The sequence below is a fragment of the Hylaeus anthracinus genome, unplaced genomic scaffold (genome assembly GCF_026225885.1).
Source record: "Hylaeus anthracinus isolate JK02 unplaced genomic scaffold, UHH_iyHylAnth1.0_haploid 11994, whole genome shotgun sequence".
Lineage (NCBI taxonomy): Eukaryota > Metazoa > Arthropoda > Insecta > Hymenoptera > Colletidae > Hylaeus > Hylaeus anthracinus.
Window position 1 is genome coordinate 13,274,029 of NW_026534341.1, and position 22,750 is coordinate 13,296,778.

Genomic DNA, 22,750 nt, shown 5'->3' on the forward strand with positions numbered 1-22,750 from the left:
AATGTGAAACTACAGTTTGATTTCGGCTTTTCTATTCCTAGATAGACGATTGTTCGCACTTAACATAATTAGTACACCTATACAGAATGCAGGAAAATGCGAAACAATTGATAGAATAGCTTCCCATTCCGTTCTAAGGCAAATGGAATTCAGTGTACCAAATATAATACACTATAAATGCAAAAGTTATATTATAAAGAGTACGAATTTTTTTTTTTTTTTGTGAAGAATGATCGAATTTTCATCATGTTTTTAACATCTACAGTGATGTACGGAGTGTATTTTTATTGTTATAAAGGGGAAAAATAAAGAAAGGTTAGAAAGATTGTAATTGCACTTTAGAGATTCGGAGCAGTGTAGTTAAAAAATAAATGATGATTATGGATGTATGTAGTAGGAAATAATACAATTTTTTTTCGTCAATTTTCTTGTCGTTCACGAGATTTATGTATCTATCTACACATTAAACTCCGTAAAATTTGTTGCATAAATTTTATGAAATTCTGTTTCAGTCCTGTTACTGGTAGAAGCTGGCTGGTTATGCGCAGGCGTAACATGGTTAACACACTACTACCAAACCTGTCCCATCGACCAAATCAGAGATGTAATGTTAGGTAAGTGCAATATTCCATACAAGATTGCAAATAATTCATTCATATTTTCTGTGACATGAAATAAATCGGTTCACAATTGACAGTGGTTGGTCAAATTATTAGTTGTACATATTAAAAGTGCATACTTACACAAAATGAAATAATCCATACGTCACAATATAATTATTTCTATTCTTCTTGACATTACTTTGCCTTACATAACTCTCTAATTTTTACTTATTTCGCATTATTGTAACTCTGTACATTACATTTACGTTAGTCTTGTTTTTTCTTTGTATACGTCTGTTGAGGCCCACTAAGCGCGTATTGTAGCTGCATATTCGCATGCTACAGCCTCTGAGGGCCAGCTTATATTCGATATAAATTATGTATTAACCCTTTGCACTCGAGGGGCGACTCAGAAGCGACAGTCCTTTTTTTATCATAGATTTCGTTGAATCTCGAATTGTTCGTAGCGACGTTGGCTCATAAATAGGTTCCTAAGCTGTAAGCTGGTGCACTTTGAAGTAGCAGTAAGATACTTTATTTCCACGTCTCTCCAGTAAAGGTAGAAGAAGGGTTTAGTCGTCCAAATTATTAGCTCTCCTTAATGAAACTGTCGTCGAGTGCAAAGAGTGAATTTCATAATACTGTACAACATAAATACAGAAAATCCGCAGTCCAGTTACGAGTAAAGAGCTCTCCCCATTTTTCTTTCACCGTGTCTAAGGAAATATCCTTTTCTCTTGAATTTTCAACGAATATGGAGTCTCGTGTTAAGGAAATCCCACGTTACGTAGATTTTATGCAAATAAAATTCCTGTATCAAGCAGACTCCGTGCAAAAATGTTGGAAAAGGTAAGATTTAAGGGGGATCTCGCAGTTCTTTTCGCGAGAGAGCTCTTACATCGTTCATCCTTATTCGAATTGCCAGGCGGCCGTCTGGAAGCATGTCGCTCCTTTTGCAATCAGAACGATTCGATTCTAGTCGAGCTTGCACCGCAGGTTTAGTGATATCGAATTGGTGCGTATTGGCGTCCGTGATGGTGACAGTATGGTGCACGTACGACGCCGCGGGCAGATCCTGGGTGAAAATGAAGAAATATCAACGTAGCATGAGGGAGGCGGAATCAAGATGTGGTAAATTGCATTACAACCGGAGCGGCAGCAGAAACAGGAACTGGAGGCAAAGGTAACAGTCAGCGATCCATCAAGAGGTTAGGGGTACTCAGAAATGTTTAAAAATGGCATTTTTCGTTTTTGGAATATCCTTCAAGTAGTCGTTCCATTTTTTTTTCTTTTAAGTGGACTCTTTTGTTTTTATGAAGGGCTTATTTTTTATGCGAAAACTTAGGTAGTCGCCATCTTTATAGAAGTTAACATTTCTTCAAAAGCTACGATTTAGTATTAGTTTTATCATTATTTTGAAGAAATCTGTTGAAGTTATTAATTTCGAATCAAGTTTTGTCTAACATTGGTCATTGCTAACCACATTCTTTTGGTGATTTTCTAGCAAGTCGCTCATATCTCCAGGAATTTTGTTATATCTTTGAACGAATATTTTTGAATCTTCAAGCGTATATCTGTCGAATATAGGAAAGCTAATTGTAAAATACGTCAACCGAGAATAGAAAAAAATTCATGAAAAAGTGCCTTTTTACGACCTCGCAAGTACCCCTAACCCCTTAACCTCGACGTCTGACTTATTACTGTCCACTTCCACTTGAATCTTTACTACTCGTCATTCTTTAATGACGATCGTTCGCAAAAGTTTGCGTACAAGTCTTCTAAACTTGATATTTCATGGGAAATATGGATTTCGAAAATGTGGATATCATTCGAAAATCGCAACTATTTTTTTTTCTTGCAGAATTTTAAACCTTCATTGGTAAAAAAAAAGGTTGTATCATCAATTTTAATTTTATTTCGGTTATTTTCGAATATATATAAATATTAAGTAATTAATAAAGACACAAAATAGAAATATAATGTAAAAAAAATATGAACTTTTGCCCCTCGTCAACGAATGGAACTGCCGCTCGACTACCTGAAAACTTCTATGTTTCTATAGTATTTCTAAATTCTATCCTATAATAATAATTATTCACCTCGTTCACAAGAATATCGTTCATCAACTTGTTGCAACAAAATTATTATTTAATACAACGTCAGAAAAGTATATGTATACACGATTAGCATTGATAGATAAAATTAGCTTGTTTGAACTTTCGCCCAAATTAGACCACTTTGATAAATAGTCGAAATTCGTGCAATGACATCATTTACCGTGTGTATTTTCAACGTTACTATGACATTACGGTATGCGATCCACTTTCACGTTTTGAAAGGGTAACAGTTGATTTATTATCCAGTAAAATCTAATTTTGGGGATTTGATATAGTATTGGAGTCACGCAGCTCCAACCTAAAATGTAATATATTTGGGTATATGGTAATTTTACAACGTACAGAAGAGAAAATCTTTGGACGTAATTAAGAGCCCACGCATGTGCACGAAAAAGATTAATGAACCTATACGTTCATTTAAATATAACAGTTCAATATGTATAAGTGTCACATATACCTAGTATAAATACATTCTTTTATCTAAATATGACACTTTCTGGTTGACGTATACTGTCAAACAATTAAAAATGGTTAGATAGTACTCAAAACAACAATAATACTTGCCTCTGTTGATAACTTATAAACTCTGGCTTAAATATAGCGTGTAAAGCACGGAAAAAGTCAGCGAATATATTTTCACTAGAGCATGTAGGTAGAAAATATAGTCCATTTAAGTTAGAAAGTTTTTGTAAGGAGTGTATTATATGGCTTGTAGAAGGGTAAGACACCAGAGTACCTAAGTAACGCAAGAAAGCAGAGTGATCCATTTATATCGATTACCTCAAGTATCTCCATCTTTCTTTTAACAATAAATTATCACAAGAAAGCAGGCGAAAGAGGAAGAAGCTCTACCAAGCTATTCTTTTTTACTCGAGATGAATATTTTCACTGTCGCATTTTTCATTCTTTGAAGATTATTGGAATTCTTTTAAAAAGGAAAGTTCATACTAGCTTTACGAGGAATAGAAATTATTGGGTGTAGAGTATAAATGATTGAATACAAAGGCACAGTATTTATTTCTACATCCAATACATAACAAGGTGGAATAAGTCACGTTATACGTTTTATATTTTTATTAAAAAATTTGAAAAGCGAACGCGTTGAAAGCTGTGTTTGATGCATAGAGGGTACATACCCGCAGGTCATGAGCTCTCTATGTCCCAAAGGAGCATGTTATAACGCGAAAAAACTGACAAACTGTAAATACGATTTATTTACAAATTTCTCAATGAAATTGTGCACCATATCGAAGGATCGCGATATATCCGTTGATGAGATTGAAACGCATTCCAGTTCGAACTTTTTCTCTTTTATTTCAACCTTCAACGAACGTACAGTCAGTGTAAGAAGTATTCCTACAACAACCAATTTAAAATAAATGGTTCCTGTACGAATACTTATTACACTGACTCTATGTCATCTTCTACTCGATATTGCTATTTTGACCGTATCGGACGTGACATAGTAACTTTTTGTCTGGTGAAAGTATCTTTTGTATCTTTTTTTTTTTAAAAAAAAAAGAAAGTGTAACCTTCGTAATTTTAACTTTAAAATCGAAATCTGCCACATCGAAGACTTTTTTTATACTGGCCTATATTCAAACACATGTATCTATTGGAAAATAAGTTAGACATGTACGATTTGCTATTTTAAATTTGATCATTTTAACTTAAAATTTCCAATTAACCACTTGAGAATCCTTATATTTATATAGATTTTAATTTAAATCCAAAGATTTTCCAAAGGATTTTGTCCAGAATTTCGAGGATTCAGACCACTATGCAATGCGAATGTGATATCGTGGGCGCATCTTTTGAGAAACACTGCATTAGTTCGTCGCTATTTTTCTCATGGACACTGCTAAATCGCTGAAAATTTCATGCTTGCAGAAAAGTCATACGCGCGTACCAGGATAGCTGGGACAACAGGTGCAGGCTGTTGTTTTGCTGCATGGGCAATTCAGACAGAAGCCGGGTAAGTGTAGGTTCAAATGGGTTCGAGAGTTTAAAGGAGGTACATCACATTAGCGACTTGAAAATAGGCGCAATCTTCGGGAATTTTTTTTCGAACAAACATTGCAATAAAACAATTTATTGCCTATGACAGTTAATATGTGCATATTAGAAGAAAAATAAGCAAAGTTGGCTATTGAACTTCGTCTACAGGTAAATTATAATGTTAATCAGGGTGAAGTATTGTTCATATAATGTAAATTCATTGCAGAGGTGATTGAGGATTTAGAAGATTGATAATTTAATGTAAGAAAATGACGAGTAAATATCTTTACTTAAACTAAAGTTATAAACGATTGAATGTAAAGACGCAGAATTAATTTCTATACCTAATATTGAGCAATTGTAATGTAAGAAGCAATTAATTGATTTACTTGGATTCTTAGTTCGAAAAAATTCTTGAATAAAGGTACATTTTCAAGCCTGAACTGTGATGTATCCTCTTAGACACTTCAGAGATATTGGCACATATGTGTACGTTTGCTTTTATGTCAAAATTACCGTTATTTACGATCGTAATACCTTTCAGAATTAAAACATATACAGTATTAAAGTAAGCCAGCATACTTTTATGTCAAAATAAATTTACAGACAAAGACTGCTTTGTTATGTATGTATTCGATTAACACGTTGGTCACCACGTCACCCAGAAATAAGTGACAGGACCTTTTATCAAGGAACTAAAAAAAGTAATTTTAAAGGTGAGACGACAATGAAAATAAACTTTGACAGGATTCGTGAATTTGACGACGTTAGAAAACTGAATGTCGCGACAGATGTTAAATTATCGAATCTTCGATAGTCTCGAGAGAAAATTTTGAACTTTGTAGAAATTTTCATGAGTTTTAGTTTGGTAGCCAACGTGTTACACCAAAACAAAATCTGTTTAACTCTTTGCGCTCAAGTGTGACGCGGTAAATCAACCAACAATGTTTATTTAGAGATAGAATGTTTATGTAGAATGCTCGCGGGTGAGGTAAAGGTGACCCGATTTTCGAATCTCAAATTAGTTCGCAATCGAGCTCCACCTTCGACGTCAATTTAAGCTTAGTCTTGAGTTGCTAATAGACGCCAGCAAAATAAAGCCTGGAGAAGAAAGGATTGAAATCCGTTCCTTGAGAGGTTAAGGGGTTAGTCGCAGTCAGGAAAATGGAAACGGAGAGTTTCTTGTGTGTTTTTTTTAAGGTATTAAATAATAACTTTTCTGAATGAAATGTAAATATATTACAAAGTATGTCTTAAAGAACTATAAAAGAATTTTCGTTTGTTCGTTTGTTTTAAAAAAAGGTTAATTCATTTTGTCATAACAGGCGATGGCGTGGGTGGCCACCTGGTTTGCGGTGAGCAAGATTTCTTCAAACTGGTGCACCTGAAAGAAAACTAAAGGTAGATTTAGGAAATATATTAAACTAACGGGTCCCTGATCGAAGGATTTTTTATTTTCTTGTATACTTTTTTTTTATCCTGTGTATTGAATCGCTTAATTTTAGTGAAAAAATTGAAAGTCAACTTCAAATGTACGCCATCTTGTTTTAAATTAATTTTTTCCAAAATCCTTCGTTCAGGGACCCGCTAGACTAATCTATTTTCGAAATCTACCTTTGTTTTTATTTTCAGGTAAACCAGTGTAGAGAAATCTTGCTCACCGCAAACCTATGTTTTTAAATCATCTTCTACGTCATCGGCTGTTATGACGATATAAATTAAACGTTTCTTAAAACAAAAAATGTTTTTTAGTTCTTTAAAAGATGCTTTATAATATACTTAATTGTTACTTATGCAAAGTATTATTTAATAACTAAAAAAAATCACAAAGAAATGTCGTTTTTCTTCTGCCTGACTGCGACTAACCCCTTAATGAGAACGCGAGACCAGCTGTCTCCAATAAACACGCCACGTTTTCGCAGAACTCGTTCGCGGACATCGCGAGGATGTTGAGCGACTTCTTCCGCGACCTTGACGTGGTGCCATCGGACGTGGTCGCCGGGCTGGTGCTGCTTAGGAAGTTCCAGAAGGTCGAGAGAGAATTGATAGTGAAGCAACGGAAAAACGATACGTACGAGTTTCTGTCGGGGGTGCCAGTTACTCCTCGCACCAAATTCCTGTCCTTGACCGAGGACGGTGATCTGGGCCACTTTCAGTTGGCCATTCATTACATGCACTTCGCCCTCGCCGCTTACGGCTGGCCCCTGTTCCTCGTTAATCATTCGACCGGGCTCTGTCAGCTGTGCGCAAGGTAATGTCGTCGGTAGCTTGGCGTCGTTGCCGCGCCATAAGCGTCGCGTTCGATTGATTTCACACTGGTGTTTCAGCGCTCAGTTGTTTACCAAACGTCGTCCAATGTTTAACCACATCTATTATTATTTCCATCGTCGTCGCGGCGAACGCGCAAAATGCAACGAAACGGTGAAATTAATGGTACAGCGACGAAGTAAATGGAACGATCAAATATTACACGATTCTTTTTCCTTCTAATTGCGCGACGTTTTGCTCGACGAAACTATCAACCGTTATGTTAGTCTTTTCTTCTTTTGTACTGTTAGGCTTTATCGTGAGTTTTCGTGCATTTAACAATTAAAATTTTTTGTCTGATGCGAAACTCTTTCGAATTAACTTTTGTTTTATTTTTAAATTTGGCAGACTCCTTGGGAGGTATACACATGCGAGCCGTTCACTGCACGAATCGATTAACTCCACTTTTTGACAAATTTTAAGTTCAAGTATCAAAGCATTTGGCGTAGTCAAATATTTATAATAACTTTCCCTGAATAATAAAGATTAACACTATTAAACGACAAACATTATTACATCACATTATTTCATCGCATTTCTCAACTTTTTGTTTTATGCAGTTAATCGATTTGTGCAATAGACGGCTCATATATAGATGGATCGATAAAATTGATTTTCTGGAAATATTTTAAAAACTTATTTACAAATTGTCAAAATTGGTATTGCTTTAAAAACTTATCTCATAATGGTGTTTCTAAAAATATATCTCGTTATCCGAAGACTCGATTTGGTTGGACACGTTTTGATAATATGTAGATATGGATGGATGTATACAGGGTGTCCCAAAACTCGGGGAGGAGCCGGAAATGGGGGGTAGCTGAGACGATTCTGAACAACAATTTCCTTTGCAAAAATGTCGGATGGGGCTTCGTTAAGGAGACATTAATCGAAAATCCCGACCAATCAGAGCGCGCGTAGACCGTTGGAGCGGCCGCGGTAGCGTAGGCTACGCGCTGGTGGCCGCGCTTACACACGAACAAGTGACTCGACGTGCATCGAAGCATCGACCTAGCGCGTAGCCTTCGCTATCGCGGCCGCTCCAACGGTCTACGCGCGCTCTGATTGGTCGGGGTTTTCGCTTAATATCTCCTCAACGAAGCCCCGTCCGACATTTTTGCAAAGGAAATTGTTGTTCAGAATTGTCTCAGCTACCCCCCATTTCCGGCTCCTCCCCGAATTTTGGGACACCCTGTATATTGACTGTAATAGACAATAGATTTATTTGCTTGCGTAATTCTCGAAAAATGCATCTATTTTGAAGTCGTTATCATGATGTACCCTTATAAAGCGCGACGAATTTGAGAAAGGTGGACATCGAGTTCCTTGAACCTGCGAACGTGAATACCCGTTAATTTTTCGAGTCGTGTCGGAAGATAGGTGATAACAATGGCCGAATCTTGTCACCAGATTGCGATGCGGCTGTTTCCCGTGCGGCGGGCATGACGACGATGCGACAGTGGTAGAAGACAATTGTTGCCAGTGCAATTACGCCGCGCTAAGAAAGATGGTCGACGTCGCCGAGGTGGAGGTCATTTACGCGACTTTTCACGTCGACGTTGGTGAGACGCCGTTCTTCGTCGCTCTCGATTACACGAAGAAAAAGGTTTCACGCGTTCTTTATTGATTCGCATGCACTCGTAGTATTGGGTAGACTGCGAAGTAATGTCGTTTCTTTTGATTAACTTCAAAGAAAGTAATAAACTTCTATTTTTAATCAATCATATAATCACCCTCGTTATCAACAGCCTATCGGAATAAAACCTGTTGCATCATGCAGTGCATGTCTCCCCGGTGGTCCCATTATCAAGATTTTTAGCAACGTATCAATTTTTACCCGTTTTTTTTTTGCAAAAAACCGTAATTTTTTTGCCGTTTTGTCCGTGTTTGTTTAAAGATAAAAATTGTATTATGGATACAAATGATTGATATATAATTATTTATAACAATTTCCACGCTGACACACATTTTCTACGATAGAAATCTGCCTCACATTGTGATATATACTAATATCGAATTTTGTCCACTTATTCCGCACTGTGCAGCGGTTCGCGAATGTGTTAATATTTCCTCGCTTAAGGGTTACTGAAATAGATTTCGTCTTGTAGATATGAAGCATACGTGTGATGAGATTTCGTACGCTACCTGTTGATTAGATTTCGTACAACAGGAAACACGTCAGCTACGCAACTCGTGATGTATAGAGAATGGCCCATTTCGATCATTATCCTCGCAATCGGTCGCTCGAGAGAATTAAGCCACCGAATAATGCACCTCTAACGATCCCTCTTACCTCGAACCGAAGCGAGCTCGAGCTAGAACCGTTAATCACCAATTTTTGGGTGTCCTTCTCTTTTTAAGGTTGTCGTTAGTATACGAGGAACCCTTAGCATGAAGGACGTGTTAACGGATCTGAACGCGGAGGGTGAAGTGTTACCGTTGTCGCCACCGAGAGACGACTGGCTCGGGCACAAGGGGATGGTCCAAGCCGCCGAATACATTCGGAAAAAGCTGCTCGACGAGGGAATTATATCTCGAGCTCTCGCAAAGGTATTGTTTTGTGTTGTAGTCGCGTTAAATGCAAATGCGTGTCGCCTCGACGTATGACGATATCTCATTAAACGGTATAATAACATTTATCACCGTGCTCGTTACCTATTTCGAGTCACGGAGGGAAATGGCTCCGAATAAAACCACCAGCCGCGATTACTTTCGTAACTGCGATCTACAGAGTGTCTCAGGATTTCTTGGACACATCAGGATGCAATTTCTTTTTAACACGTTGATAGCCACGTCACCCATACATAGGTAACAGTGCTTTTCACAATAGTAGCAACAAAATTAATTCTGAAAGTCAAGTGTCAAAGACAAGAATTTTAAATGAAATGTGAATTTCGATAAAGTTATGACGATAAATTCCACAAGTGTTTCTTTATGGGTAGTTTCCAGTAGTCTGTAATGAAAATTCAATCACAGCAGAAATTTTTAGGAATATTACTCTGGTAGTCAACGTGTTAAAGAATTTCGGAAAATACCTCTTTTTCGGGGGGGTCTTTACAGTGTTGTACCCCCAGAGACGAGATAGTACGTTTAATTGTCCTTCGTGCTTGATCCAAAGATGTCACAGATACTCCTATAGTTTTTCACTTGGAAATCCTTCGAATTATTCTTTCAGGATACTTCGAGGGGGACCCATCAGTTCGGTCTGGCACTCGTTGGACATTCGTTGGGAGCTGGTACGGCGGCCATTCTAGCGATATTGCTCAAGCAGGACTATCCGGATCTGGTGTGCTTTTCGTTCGCTCCACCGGGTGGTCTGTTGAGCATGCCTGCTCAGCAGTACTCGCAGGAATTTATTACCTCTGTCGTGGTTGGGAAAGATGTCGTGCCCAGGATAGGTCTTCGCCAAATGGAAAGTTTAAGAGCCGATCTTATCAATGCCATAAAGAGGAGCGTCGACCCAAAGGTACGTATTCTTTCTATCTCCTCGAAACAGAAAATAAAACGCACAGCCTCGCTGCATGCGTCGTGCAGCGATCAGATATTTTCACGTATTGCTAGTTGGATAGCACTCGGTATGTAAGCGTTCATCAATGCATGATTTTCCGTTAAGCTGGACGTAATTCCACTCGGGTGAAATTCAAATTTAACCCATTCACTGCCAACTATGAAACGTCTCGTAGTTCAAATTGATTGCGATTACTCGAGGGATAAATTTATAGCCTCTTGAGTCACAAATCGTAAATTTTCTTTTTAAAACGACAAATTTAATATCACTTTTTATTATCAAAATAATAACCTAGATTATACATCTATATTAAATCTTGGCGCAAAAGGCAAAACCTTTTTTTGCCTGACAGCGAATGGGTTAATAATTGACAAAGTTTTGAGAAAAAATTGTCTCACCAATTGGTCAGGATTTCGTACCACTTAATAATTAGTATTTCTATCGTGAAAATGCAGTCAGGCGATATGTATGAACAAAATGAAACTGTTCGATACTACCTATCTTGCGTAGTTACCTTTTACGCAAGTACAGTCGTGCATCTGCAATCTGTAACTGCACTGTGGCACTGCATAATCAACAATAAACTCACCTTCTCGTCTAAGGTTTGAGGAATATTTCGAAATCACTCGTCTGGTCAGACTCCACGAATCAGAATCAACTCGACATGATTTCTTCGGCCGCGAATTCACTCCACGCACGACTCGTGCTTTAACGTTTTGCCAGCTGGTCTCTTCGTTCGCGAAACTAGGGCTAGCTAAACGGGGATAACTCTCATCAATGGCCTTGAGAGTTCCCACTTGATTCGAATCCGAACACAGTAGTCCGAGAAACGAGCGACGAGTGCGCTCGTGGAGAATAACAGTCGAGTAGGAAGCCGCGCATCAATCGCGACTGTTCGTTTCAGTGGAAAACGATAGCGTGCTCGGTGATGTGTTGCGGTTGCGGTTCCACCCCCACCTCGGCTGCGAATTTAGAGGCTGGAGGATGCATCAGCGAGTATCAGAGGGACAAGGACCTGGCGCGCTCCCAGACCGTTGTTCCGAGCGACTCCAGTATCGCGTTGACATTGCACAGGCCTCTGTATCCGCCTGGTCGAATTATACACGTTGTCCGACATCATCCTAACAAGGGAGAGTAAGTTTCATCGTTTGCTTTACTTTCGACTCGCTTGGGCCGTTAGGCCGGTCCTCGGACACCCTCGGGACACGTACACTAACCGTCACTTGATTACTCTCATAAGGGAAGCACGCAAACCGTAACTCGAGCGAAACTTAGCAGAAACGAAGATCGTCAAGGAAGTACGACGAGGGTCATGCAAATAACACTTCCGCTCGAAAGTGTCCGGACACTTGCGACATCCATATAATATAGTGGGTGTAGAAAGTATTCGTACACCGATCAATTTCCAAAAAAGCTATGTGAAATTGTGATTTATTAACTTTTTTTTATGAACAGTGATATTCTACATATTCTTGGAAATCTCTAGAATAGATACAGTACGAAAAGATTAAGTATTTTGTATAAGTGAGAAATCAACAAGAAAAAACAATAAATCGATAGAAATACAGAAGTAATAAGTATTCGTACAAGTGTTAAATTTTACAAACTTCATTTAAAAAAAAGAACAAAGTTTATATTAATTTATAAATAACTAATATTTCGTGATATTTCCTTTTGATTTTATAATTACTGCAACTCTTCTAAGCATTAAATTAACTATCATAAACGTCGATGTTATTCGGGGCGGGATCTTATTTCATTCCTTTATTAGAGCATTCTTTAAGTATTTTTTACTGGAAATTTAATGTTTTCTAATTCCCACGAAGCAATAAACTGATGTGCATATGATACAAATTCTACTGTAGTGTTGTTCGTCATAAGAACCGTGCGAATACTTATTGCTTCTATATTTCTACCAATTTTTCGTATTTTCTTGTTAATTTTGCAAATTATATAAACTAGTTGTTGTTTGAGCTATATTCTAGAAATTTCCGAGAATATGTAGAATATCATTGATTATAACAAAGGGAGTTAATAAACTACAATTTCACACAAAAGTTTTTTGGGAAATTGATGGATGTACGAATACTTTCTACGCCCACGGTATGTATTAGCATTCCACAAAAGTTATTTATGTTAGCATTGTATAAAAGTTATTCTCCTTCAAAGCGATTCACAAGTTTAACTGTACATGCGCAATTGGCTACTGGGGCAACTAAATTCTATTTTCTATGGTGGGATCAGGAAGCTTCCTATGTGATGGAAAAAAATGTATTTCCGTTGAACCTACGTAGAAAAACAAGGCAATCCATTTGTATTTTTTTTACAGGGTGTCCCAGAATTAGTGTAAGAACCGAAAATGGGAGTGGATGAGACGATTCTGAACCAGAATTTCCTTTGCAAAAATGTCAAATGGTGCTTCGTTTTTGAATTATTAAGGAAAAACCATCGACCAATCACAGCGCCCGAGTAGCGCGCACTCAGCCGCGAGAGGCTGGCCTGATGGCTGGGTCGAGCGTCCTGGCGCTGTGATTGGTCAGTGGTTTTACGTTAATAATTCAAAAACGGAGCACCATTTGACATTTTTGCAAAGGATATTGTGATTTAGAATCGACTCAGCTACCCCTATTTCCGGTTCTTACACTAATTCTGGGACAGCCTGTAGATCCTCAATAAAGCTGTGTAAAAAAATTTCGGTTTATATTTGAATGATCCTCGTACAATCTCATAAAATCTAGAAAATCTTTTCGGATGAAAAGCAAACTAAGAGTTCCATATCTGTACGTTATGATCAAATTAAAACATTTGTTTAAGTTTGTTTGTCGTCCAAAGCACTTCTTATTGCTTAGAAAGAAGTTTCGCGACACGAAACGTGTGCTACTATGCTCTACCTTGCAATGTGTTAACGCAACACCAATATAACCCTTGGAAAATAAGGGACAGTGATGACTCGCTCGTTGCATGAGAACAGGGACTGAAATTGAAGACAAGAGTCGAGGTTTTTGCAACAAAGGAGATTACCAATCAGCCACGTGAGACGTCTCACCTGTAACAAGCTACCCACTATTGAGTCGACGCGACGGTGCTTCTTGTGCTAAGATTAACGAGACTAAGGTCCATGTTTCCCCTTCTACTATCGCTCCCTACTAAACCACTATCCTCATTATGCTTTAGCGAAACGTAACGAACAAGATTCACGTTCAAGAACAGGCCTGAGAGCGCAACGAGCGAAGTCATCACTGTATTTTTTTTGGAGACGGTGAATTAAATTTAAGGTGCGAAACTAGTCTCCAAGGTTAGCTATAATGTTCTTTCTTTTCTATAATCAAGGTTATTTAATATGCTATACAAATAATGAAATAATGTGGTTTGCAATGTTACATATCAAAAAGAAAATTTAGTGAGATCGTATTAATGAGATTATACTAATAACAACGTCGTTTTCTTGGTAAATATCGGCTGTTATCCTTTTCTTTTAGATTAACGATTCAATATTGTACCGAAAAACGCTGCAGCTTAATGCAGGACAAATGATGCCATGTTGTGTTTTGTTTGAAATAAGATGTTATATCTTTATGTGCTGAGAACAATCAAGTGTCAGGGAACTGTATTTCAGTACAGTAGTCTACAGTCTGTTTCATAAGAGCGTACCTGCGACGTCTTCGTAAAAATTAATTGTTTGTGTAAAAGATAGAAATCGAAAGTATATTCGAAGAGCTGTTGCATAAGCATGAATTTATGAGTTGTCAATATCTCAACATAAAAGAATGACCAAGATCATGTAAAAGAAAGTCAACACCAAAAGAACAACTCGTCACATGTTGATCAATAAACGATGATTATTTTCACGATCCTCTGCTGGTACAACATCCACTTGCTTTAATACTATGTCTTGGAACGTCATATTCTTTTTATCGACACTTTATTGTTGTACTACATGTCCGTTCCTTTTTCCTTAAATAGGCCTGTTCTTTAAACGATGTAGTTTGATTTATAGTGGAAAGTCAAATCTTTGCTTTATCTCCTCGATTCTGTAGGTCCGTTTTGAACATCAATTTGAGAACCGAACCGTTTTTAAAAATCAGTGGCACTTTATACCCTTTTATATCATCATATCTATTTTCTCAGAAGCTTTATTGATTTCTAAAAATACTCAGACACTTTTTCAAAATTTGCTGTTCGTCTTTTTTATTCAACGATATAAGTGATTCTAAGAGTCTTCAGTGGAACGCGTTTAGATCATCAACCTTTCGAACATAGCGGTACGCTCTCGTGCGAGAGACTGCAGAACAAAAGTGATTTCTGGCGAACTTTAATCGACAATCTTTTCCGTTTCTAGGCAAAAATATGAGAGCCGCTGGAGGTACGTTTATCGAATAGTTTGCATTTTCAGGGCTGCTCTGGGTAATTGCATCTTGAGGATGTACCCGCATGTGTAACTTGGATCTGTATTCTACACTTGTTTCCCTGCAACGTCTGCCGCACCCTTCGATTATCTTGTCTCAAGGACGTTAATTGTACAAATGATTTTTGGATACGTGCATGAACAAGTCTTAGACGATTATGATATATTTATAATGCGATATGTAGAAATCCTGCGTTTACGTGCATGGAGAAATGTTTGGGATCGACAAATGCGATTTCTTTGAATTAAATAAAATAAATATTAGTAATCGTTACATGGAATTTAAACTTATAATTCCAATAATCTGTTAGTCATAAAAGGATTTGTTTATTAGTACATTTTTTAAAAGTTTAATTGGAAATTTAACTGTTATTGCATTCTATACGATTTTTCGCATGGTATTGACGAGAAAATCCGATTGAAATATGAGCACTTGCAATCAAGTATCCGCAAAAATATTAATTGTAAATCGTTAAAATCGAATGCATAGAAATCAGAGGAAGAGCAAAAACAATGAATTTCGGAATAACATGGTGATGAAACGTTTAAAATTTAAAAAAAACAGAATTCGTAACGAAAGTATTCGAAGCAAAATGAGACTTCTGTTTTTTCCAAAATTGTTTGATTATCACATACAACAAATGTGTTTGATTTTTATTTAAACAAAATAATGAGCTTCACCTTAGTACACAAGAATGTATGAGTGAGTATATCGATTTTAATTCAAATTGATGCCAAACAAATATTGCGCAGTTCAAAAGAGTTTTTCCATATTTAAAACTTATTCACCTTGAAGTCTGATATTGATTTCACGTCAAGATGTATTCTAATTCTGCATGTCCAATATGGACTCAATGAATATATACGTTTTCATATTTGCAAAGTTTTACATTTTTATTATTGCAAGCTTACAGGATAGTGTTGAATCATGTGGTTGAAACATAACTCAAACAAAAACATTTAAAATCGATCGTAAGATTTCAACGTCCTCACATGTAAATCTATACGTATTCGTGCAATCAATTTGTCCACCTTTCGTTGAATTATAGAGATAATCGCATTGATTACATTCCAGACATCTCTCTATACAAGGTGGACCACTTATTTCGATCGCCTCAAATCGATCCACTGTTCTCAATATCGAGGAGGAAGTATAAAAGGATGAAGTTGCTTCGGAAAGTTAGTTTTTCGAATTTGCATTTAAAAAAGGCCAGCAATTGTTTCTCTACGCAACGATTGTTTCTCTAGTATCTCGAATCGCATACGAGTCACACGACTAAAGGTCGATTCAGACTATACGATACGTACCGGCACCGACACGACAAAACATCAAAATACGCGTTTTAAAATCGCGATTAAAATCCGCACAGACCCGGAACGGTTCCGTATCGGCTCCGTTCCGACACAGACACGAGTGTTTATATTATACGTTCGTCGATCGGTGGTACCGATCAGTCAGTTAACAGAAAGCGTTTCGTAAAGGCACGTAATAGCACAAATAGGAAAAATGTTTTCACATTTAAGTATGCGAGATTTGGCTGTAATACTTATACTATTAGATGCAGACGAAGTTGTAAAAAAAAGATGCCGCCGTTTTGGTGTGCACAAGTACTTGAGAAGAAGAAAAGTTGAAGGAGAATATTGGACACTCTACAAAAAACTAACAGACGACGAAGAAAAGTTTTTTCAATATTTTAGAATGTCGGTATATAGTTTAAATTTTGTGTCTGAAGCCTGAACGGAACCGAAACATATGCATATTGTCAGCGCCGACACGGTCCGACACATTCAGACACGTTCCGTATCCGATAAAGTATTCTTCGCGAGAATGCCGGATGGCCGGACCGATGTCGATAGGTATCTGCCCTCATACGATATAATATGTGTAAACACCTATATACAAATTGTATTATAGAATACTTTTCTGATCGGTGCTGAACGGATACGTTCCGGTTCTGTGCGGGTAGTATAAATGGACCTTGAAGTGTGAATAGTTCTATGAAAACGCGTGTTTTAATATTTTGTCGTGTCGTTGCCGGAACGTACGGTCCGTGTCGTATAGTCTGAATCGACCTTTAGGCCGATCGCACACGGGCGCAACCGATCAGTTTCAAACCACTCTGAAATTAGTTGCATGCGTCCATGGATCTAGGTAAAACAAAGATAGTGGAGTAGGTAAAATAAAGAGCGCAAACGGTTTGCAACATTAATTTTAAATCGGTTGTGCCCGTGTGGGTTCGCCCTTACGCACGACTGTCGCGCGACTCGAATCGCACGCAAGTCGCCTCATCTGGACAAGGCCTAAACCATTCAAAAATCTTAAAAAAAAATGTACGCGAAGAGTTCGATAACAATGCTTCTCCTCTATCAGCAACAGCCAAGGAACTGAATATACACATCTCATTCAAAAGAGAACGAATGTTTTCGAAATGTCGAAAACCACGGTTAACACCATTCAGATAAACAGAATTATTTCCTCGAACCGAAAAACTTTTCCCCCTCCTACGCCATTCCTCAACAGTTGAAAAACAACAGTCCGGGTCGATCGAAACGAGCAGTCCACCCAGCACAAGTACGGAAAGTCGAGTTTCTGAAGTTCCAATTTGCGAATGCATCGGACCGCATGCTCTCAACGTAGCGACTACATAGTTAAACCTACACGTAGAAGACGCGGCAGTCGATACAATCGCGCGAATCCGTCCAGGTGATTGAATGCCGGCGATACAGAACGTGGCGTCTCTTGTTCGATTTTCAGACAAGTGTTGAACAAACGGGAGCCAGTGTATCAGGCGCTCTGGGCGGGCCCGTGCGACTTCGACGAGGTGCTGATTAGTCCAGTGATGATACAGGACCACATGCCGGACAATATGCTGAAAGCGTTGAACAAGGTAAGCCAGGCGGACTCGATAATCGGACAGATAAAGAGGTCGCAAACGCCTGTTAGCCGTATGTCGTCGGTAAGACCCGGTAATTACGAGATCTTGGAGGAAACAACGGACGATCCGGATGTTCTGAGGGATGCGGACAAGTCTCGCGGCAACGTGGTACCCGGTGTACAGAGTAATGGACACGTTAGAGATTGCGACGCCGGTAGTACGCAAGTTCGAATTGCCACGATCAATGTCACGGAAACCATTGTCGTCAATGTCGAGGTACACGAACAAAAGGACAACCAATCTGGATCCCGTTGACGCGAAACACTCGATACGCCAGACCGACGGATCGAGAAACGATTCGACGACACTTTTATTTGTTTCTTTTTTTCTTTTTATTTGTATAGTTCACTAGATATCAGCATCTTGGTTTACGTGAATATTATCATGCGCACCGAGAAATAATACAGATAGGATTTATTAAATGGATTCGAGTGGGGTAGATTGTGATGTTGCTAGGGTTTCTGTAGGTGGACACATATATTTTTTAATACTTTAATTCTCTACAAAAATGTATTGATCTATTCGTATTCAAAAATAATTAGTTTAAGGGATATTTGAATTTTAGCGTTGCTACGAAATCGTGGCTCTCTTGTTATTGTTGTGAGTTAAATGTAATAATTATTTACACTATGAGGTGGTCTCGTTAATTTTCTGGCAAGATCACCTAGTTATGGAGCTACTGCAAAAATAAGGTATACGCTGGGGCTTCGAATACATGAAGGATATCATGTAATAAAGTATCACCAAATGCAGTACACAATATAAGACAATTGTTACTTGTTCGATTTAGAAATTGTCGTGACGTAAATGATGGTCGTATCGAGCATTCTCTGTAAATAAATGTATTACAACATTAAGTAAAAAGCAATGATTTCGTAACAACACTAAAATTCAAATATCTCGTAAACTAATGATTTTTGGATATAAATGGGTTAATACATTTTATCGTCAATATCAAGCTGCATTGACTGATGCTAAAAATGATCCTATTTAAAAAAATGTTAATGACCTTCATACATCCTTTACGCCACTACTACGTTCACTTAAAAAACATCTGAATAACATCAGAATCTGCCCTACTCGAAACCATTTAATTCTATCGTATTCATCTTTCGCTATGCATGATAATATTGACATAAACCAAGGATGTAATACCTGCTGGACCACTGTGTGTAGGTAATTGTTTGCGATGTTAACGACCTTGTCGATTTCGATACACTTTGAAGTATGTTAAAGGGAAAGGTTCACGAGTGTTCCAGTGCAAAAATATAACGGTTGCTCGCTCTTAATTTTCAAGGTAGGTGGTATTATTAGAATCCTGAGTCGTGGTACCGCGAGCGGTACGAATATAGGGTAGCTGTCCCGGTGATCGAACACTTGGTAAAGTTCTTCCTTGATATTGATAGATGGGGCGCTTTTGACGATAACTCTGCGAGCTTTATGGGTAATATAATTAATTTTGTGTGTGTCTGTGGAGAGTGATTGCTCGTGGCTTTTAACCCTTTGCATTTGGTTTCTTCTTTTATATGAATAATATGCGATGCATATTATATACTAGGTCTCGAAATTAAGTCTCTACCTTTATACTTAATCATTAATAACTCTAGTCTATGTAGAGATTTTTATTTAACTTTATTATTACTTTTATTTTTACTTCTACTTTACGTTATTTAACTTTATATGTTTGGTTGAAACCCATGGGTGCATATCTTCTAGTTAAAATGATTTTCTTCTGCATATTAGTTTAAATTTATTTCTACCAATTAAATGTAGAAATTAGTATCGAAGAAATCAATAGCGAATACGATTATTTCTATTAATTAGTATGGGGCGAATATTTTGGCATGCTGAATGGTTATTTTTTATATTATGTCGATTAACCCACTCTTAAAACTATATATCTAGATATCATTAACTTCAGTGTTTTCATTGCTATATCTGTGCAAGGTCTCATTAAAAAGTAAGCATAACAATTGCTTATGTCACCGTATCATGTAATCTTAATCAATTGCGGAAGTAAGATATTCAGAAGTAATTATAGAAAAAGATCAATAATAAATATGATAATTTAAATGAATTTATAAGGGACCAATATTTTGGTGAACTTACATATGGTTATTTTTCTAATCATCATTGTTAATAACGATCTATCCTACTTCCCCCTTCAACATACTTCGGAATGATTGAAATCGATGAAATCGTCGTCATGAATAATTACCGCTTATTTTACACAGCTTTTTTGTTACATATTGATTTTTCCAAGCGGATTCTACTCTCCTGACTAAAAAGAGAACTGCAGTAATCTTGTACACTTTCGAATCGAATAAATTCCAGTTAATTTATTGTGCCAACGTTCCTGTACACGATTATCTATAGTAATAATTAATATAATCTATAATAATATCTTTGTTGAATAGAGTAGTGTGTATTTTTGTTTTTGTATCCTAGTAACCGTTGTTCGTGTTGTAAAGGATTCTCCAAGAAGGTCTTTTGGATTTTGATTTTTAATATAACATAAATGATATGCGATATATCCGATTTATATACTTTACATAATATATTGTATAATATATATTTATATTAATATATCCACCACGACTACGTTTACGTATTTTATTATTAACAAACAAAATCCTAGAGCCCCTTTCGGATAAACCCTTTATTTATTTAAATCTACAGCAATTGCTTACAATGGGGATCGCGTATATTGCGTTCTGTTATCTCCTTTCGGTACATGATACAGTATTAACGCAATAACATTTACGCGATGCAAGAAGTTGTTGAAAGTCACAGTATTGAAGATTACACCTGTTTGGTTTTATTTGCTGCTAAATGAGCCAAGCAATTGGCACGCATGCTTCTTCGACACTGCATGAATTACCGTAATATTTTCAAACAGTGATATATACGTAGTCTCTTCCATAATTCTACAATTTTTATTCGAATTTTTCTTGTCTAGTGTCTTCCTGAACTTTTCCTTTTTTTTTTCACTTTAATTTTGACTGCATCCAAAACGACTGAACAAAATTGTACACGTGACCGAGTAATAAAACGAATCAATAAATAGTTTAAACGCAGAGCTAGTTTATTTCGTACAAACAACTGTGGTATATTCCTTTTATACATGATGCCGTTTGCGCGAGAAAGAACGGAATATTTTATTAGACAAGTAAGGCGAATGTTGCGAAAAATATCACGCTTTGAACCCTGTATCCTTCGATGGTCGTTTTGATTGCATATTGTAACTACTTGAATTCTGTATAATTTGCTATGTACGCTACTTCGATCAATATACTTTGTACTATAAAACTGTTGTTGTTCATTTATTAGGTATCGCTTCCTAATTCAGCGCTTGGAGTATTTGAAGAGTACATGTTAGCAGCGAAGACGAGTAGAGTGGGTGTGAATCGTGTGCTGTTTATATTATTTATCGCCATTGTGTGTTTGATCACTGCTTCTATTATTTAACAGGAAACCGGCGTTCTATATATAATAAATAATTCATGCATTACGGAAACGGTTCTCTATGTAATTGTCGCATTTCGTTCGTATTTTAATTTCGTTGTCGTTTAGTAACTCGCTGATGTGTCTGTTAATGTTGGCTGCTTGTATCGAAGCGAGTTTCTGAATCGCATTAACCTCTTCAGTCTACAGTTTACTTGCTCGTAAAATTAATTGAAATACACTTTTTTCTGGCATAAAAAGGTCGTTTATATGTGAGTTAAAAAATCTCAGGTAACCAATTAAAGATTTATGTAAACAATAAATATGATCCTACGTGAAGCTGCATGATCTGTGATGAAAATATTGTTTTGAATAGTCTTAGGTGGAACATTTGATGCATTGATGCCAAACTATTTGTAATGTCTTTTGTTAGAGGACGATAATTGTCGTGAAAGATCCATTGCATGATATATTTTAAATAGAATATTATTTAATTTATGCACGTATAAATATCTAAGAAATAATTTCTTTGAATGCAAAAATTCCTTTAATTAGAAATATACATAATATTGCAACGCATCAACTCCAAATTTCCAGGTACTTAAAGACACTAAAATATAGATTAACCCAATCCATACTTCTATCTAAAAAATTTTAGCTCTGTTCGCAAATAAGTGTCCTTCGAAAAAATAACGACTTTATTTTATCAAAAGTTTCTGATAAATAAAGAAACTAATTTGCCACACGTCTACATCAAACAATTTCTCGAAAAATAAAATTCCAGCAACAAGGACTTGAAGAGGTTAACATTTCAGTAGAGTTCACGGTCAAAGGAAGTGGCCGTTTATTTATTTTCGCTTTGCATGACTGCGTAACGTCGTGTTTCCTGCATTCCAAAGTGTAGCTCGCCATTTAAACGTAACATTTGACTTGGAACGCAAAAAGGCCTTTGATTTGTCGATCGAAACGCTGCCATTCGTTCGGAGCTGCTCGTGTTGACGTTGTAAGTTGGTGTGCCGATGATTATTCACGAGTTGGCGCTTGAATGCACGGGAAGTAGACGGTTGAACTTTAGAACACCACGCGTTTATGTTTGAATCGCGTGTATAGTTATGTTACCACTGCCAGCGAACTCGAAAGAATTGCATGAGCCGTCGAGTGGCGTGCTAGTTTAACTTCCGACGAGCAGTCGTCTTACGTCGAACGGAAGGTGTTGAAGTATCAACAACCGATTGGTACATTCGCTTCCAACGGAGTTTATAAACCATTCAAAACTTCTCTTCATCCATCGCCTCGACGATGGTGATATTTCGATCCCGCTCGGCCACTTCTTCCCTCCCTTATAGCGCAAAGTGACGTCTCGATTATCGACACATTTTTTTGATAATCATTATAACAAATTATAATAGCAGATTCTGAGTATTAGTTTCTCCTTT

At 37.2% G+C, this 22,750-nt stretch overlaps 1 protein-coding gene across 7 annotated transcripts in view; it reads left to right on the forward strand.

Moving 5' to 3' along the window:
- The window catches only part of LOC128888527 (diacylglycerol lipase-alpha), a 113,879-nt gene that overhangs the window by 66,519 nt on the left and 24,610 nt on the right, over nucleotides 1-22,750 (forward strand). For 6 of the 7 annotated variants that reach the window (XM_054145461.1, XM_054145462.1, XM_054145463.1 and 3 more), the window contains exons 5-14: nucleotides 513-614; nucleotides 1,599-1,785; nucleotides 4,610-4,694; nucleotides 6,640-6,968; nucleotides 8,432-8,627; nucleotides 9,383-9,571; nucleotides 10,197-10,487; nucleotides 11,434-11,663; nucleotides 14,869-14,892; nucleotides 17,690-17,822. In XM_054145461.1, coding sequence (XP_054001436.1) covers nucleotides 513-614; nucleotides 1,599-1,785; nucleotides 4,610-4,694; nucleotides 6,640-6,968; nucleotides 8,432-8,627; nucleotides 9,383-9,571; nucleotides 10,197-10,487; nucleotides 11,434-11,663; nucleotides 14,869-14,892; nucleotides 17,690-17,822 — 1,766 coding nt within the window. The remainder of the gene's footprint in view (nucleotides 1-512; nucleotides 615-1,598; nucleotides 1,786-4,609; nucleotides 4,695-6,639; nucleotides 6,969-8,431; nucleotides 8,628-9,382; nucleotides 9,572-10,196; nucleotides 10,488-11,433; nucleotides 11,664-14,868; nucleotides 14,893-17,689; nucleotides 17,823-22,750) is intronic. The other variant, XM_054145466.1, reaches the window with a different exon arrangement.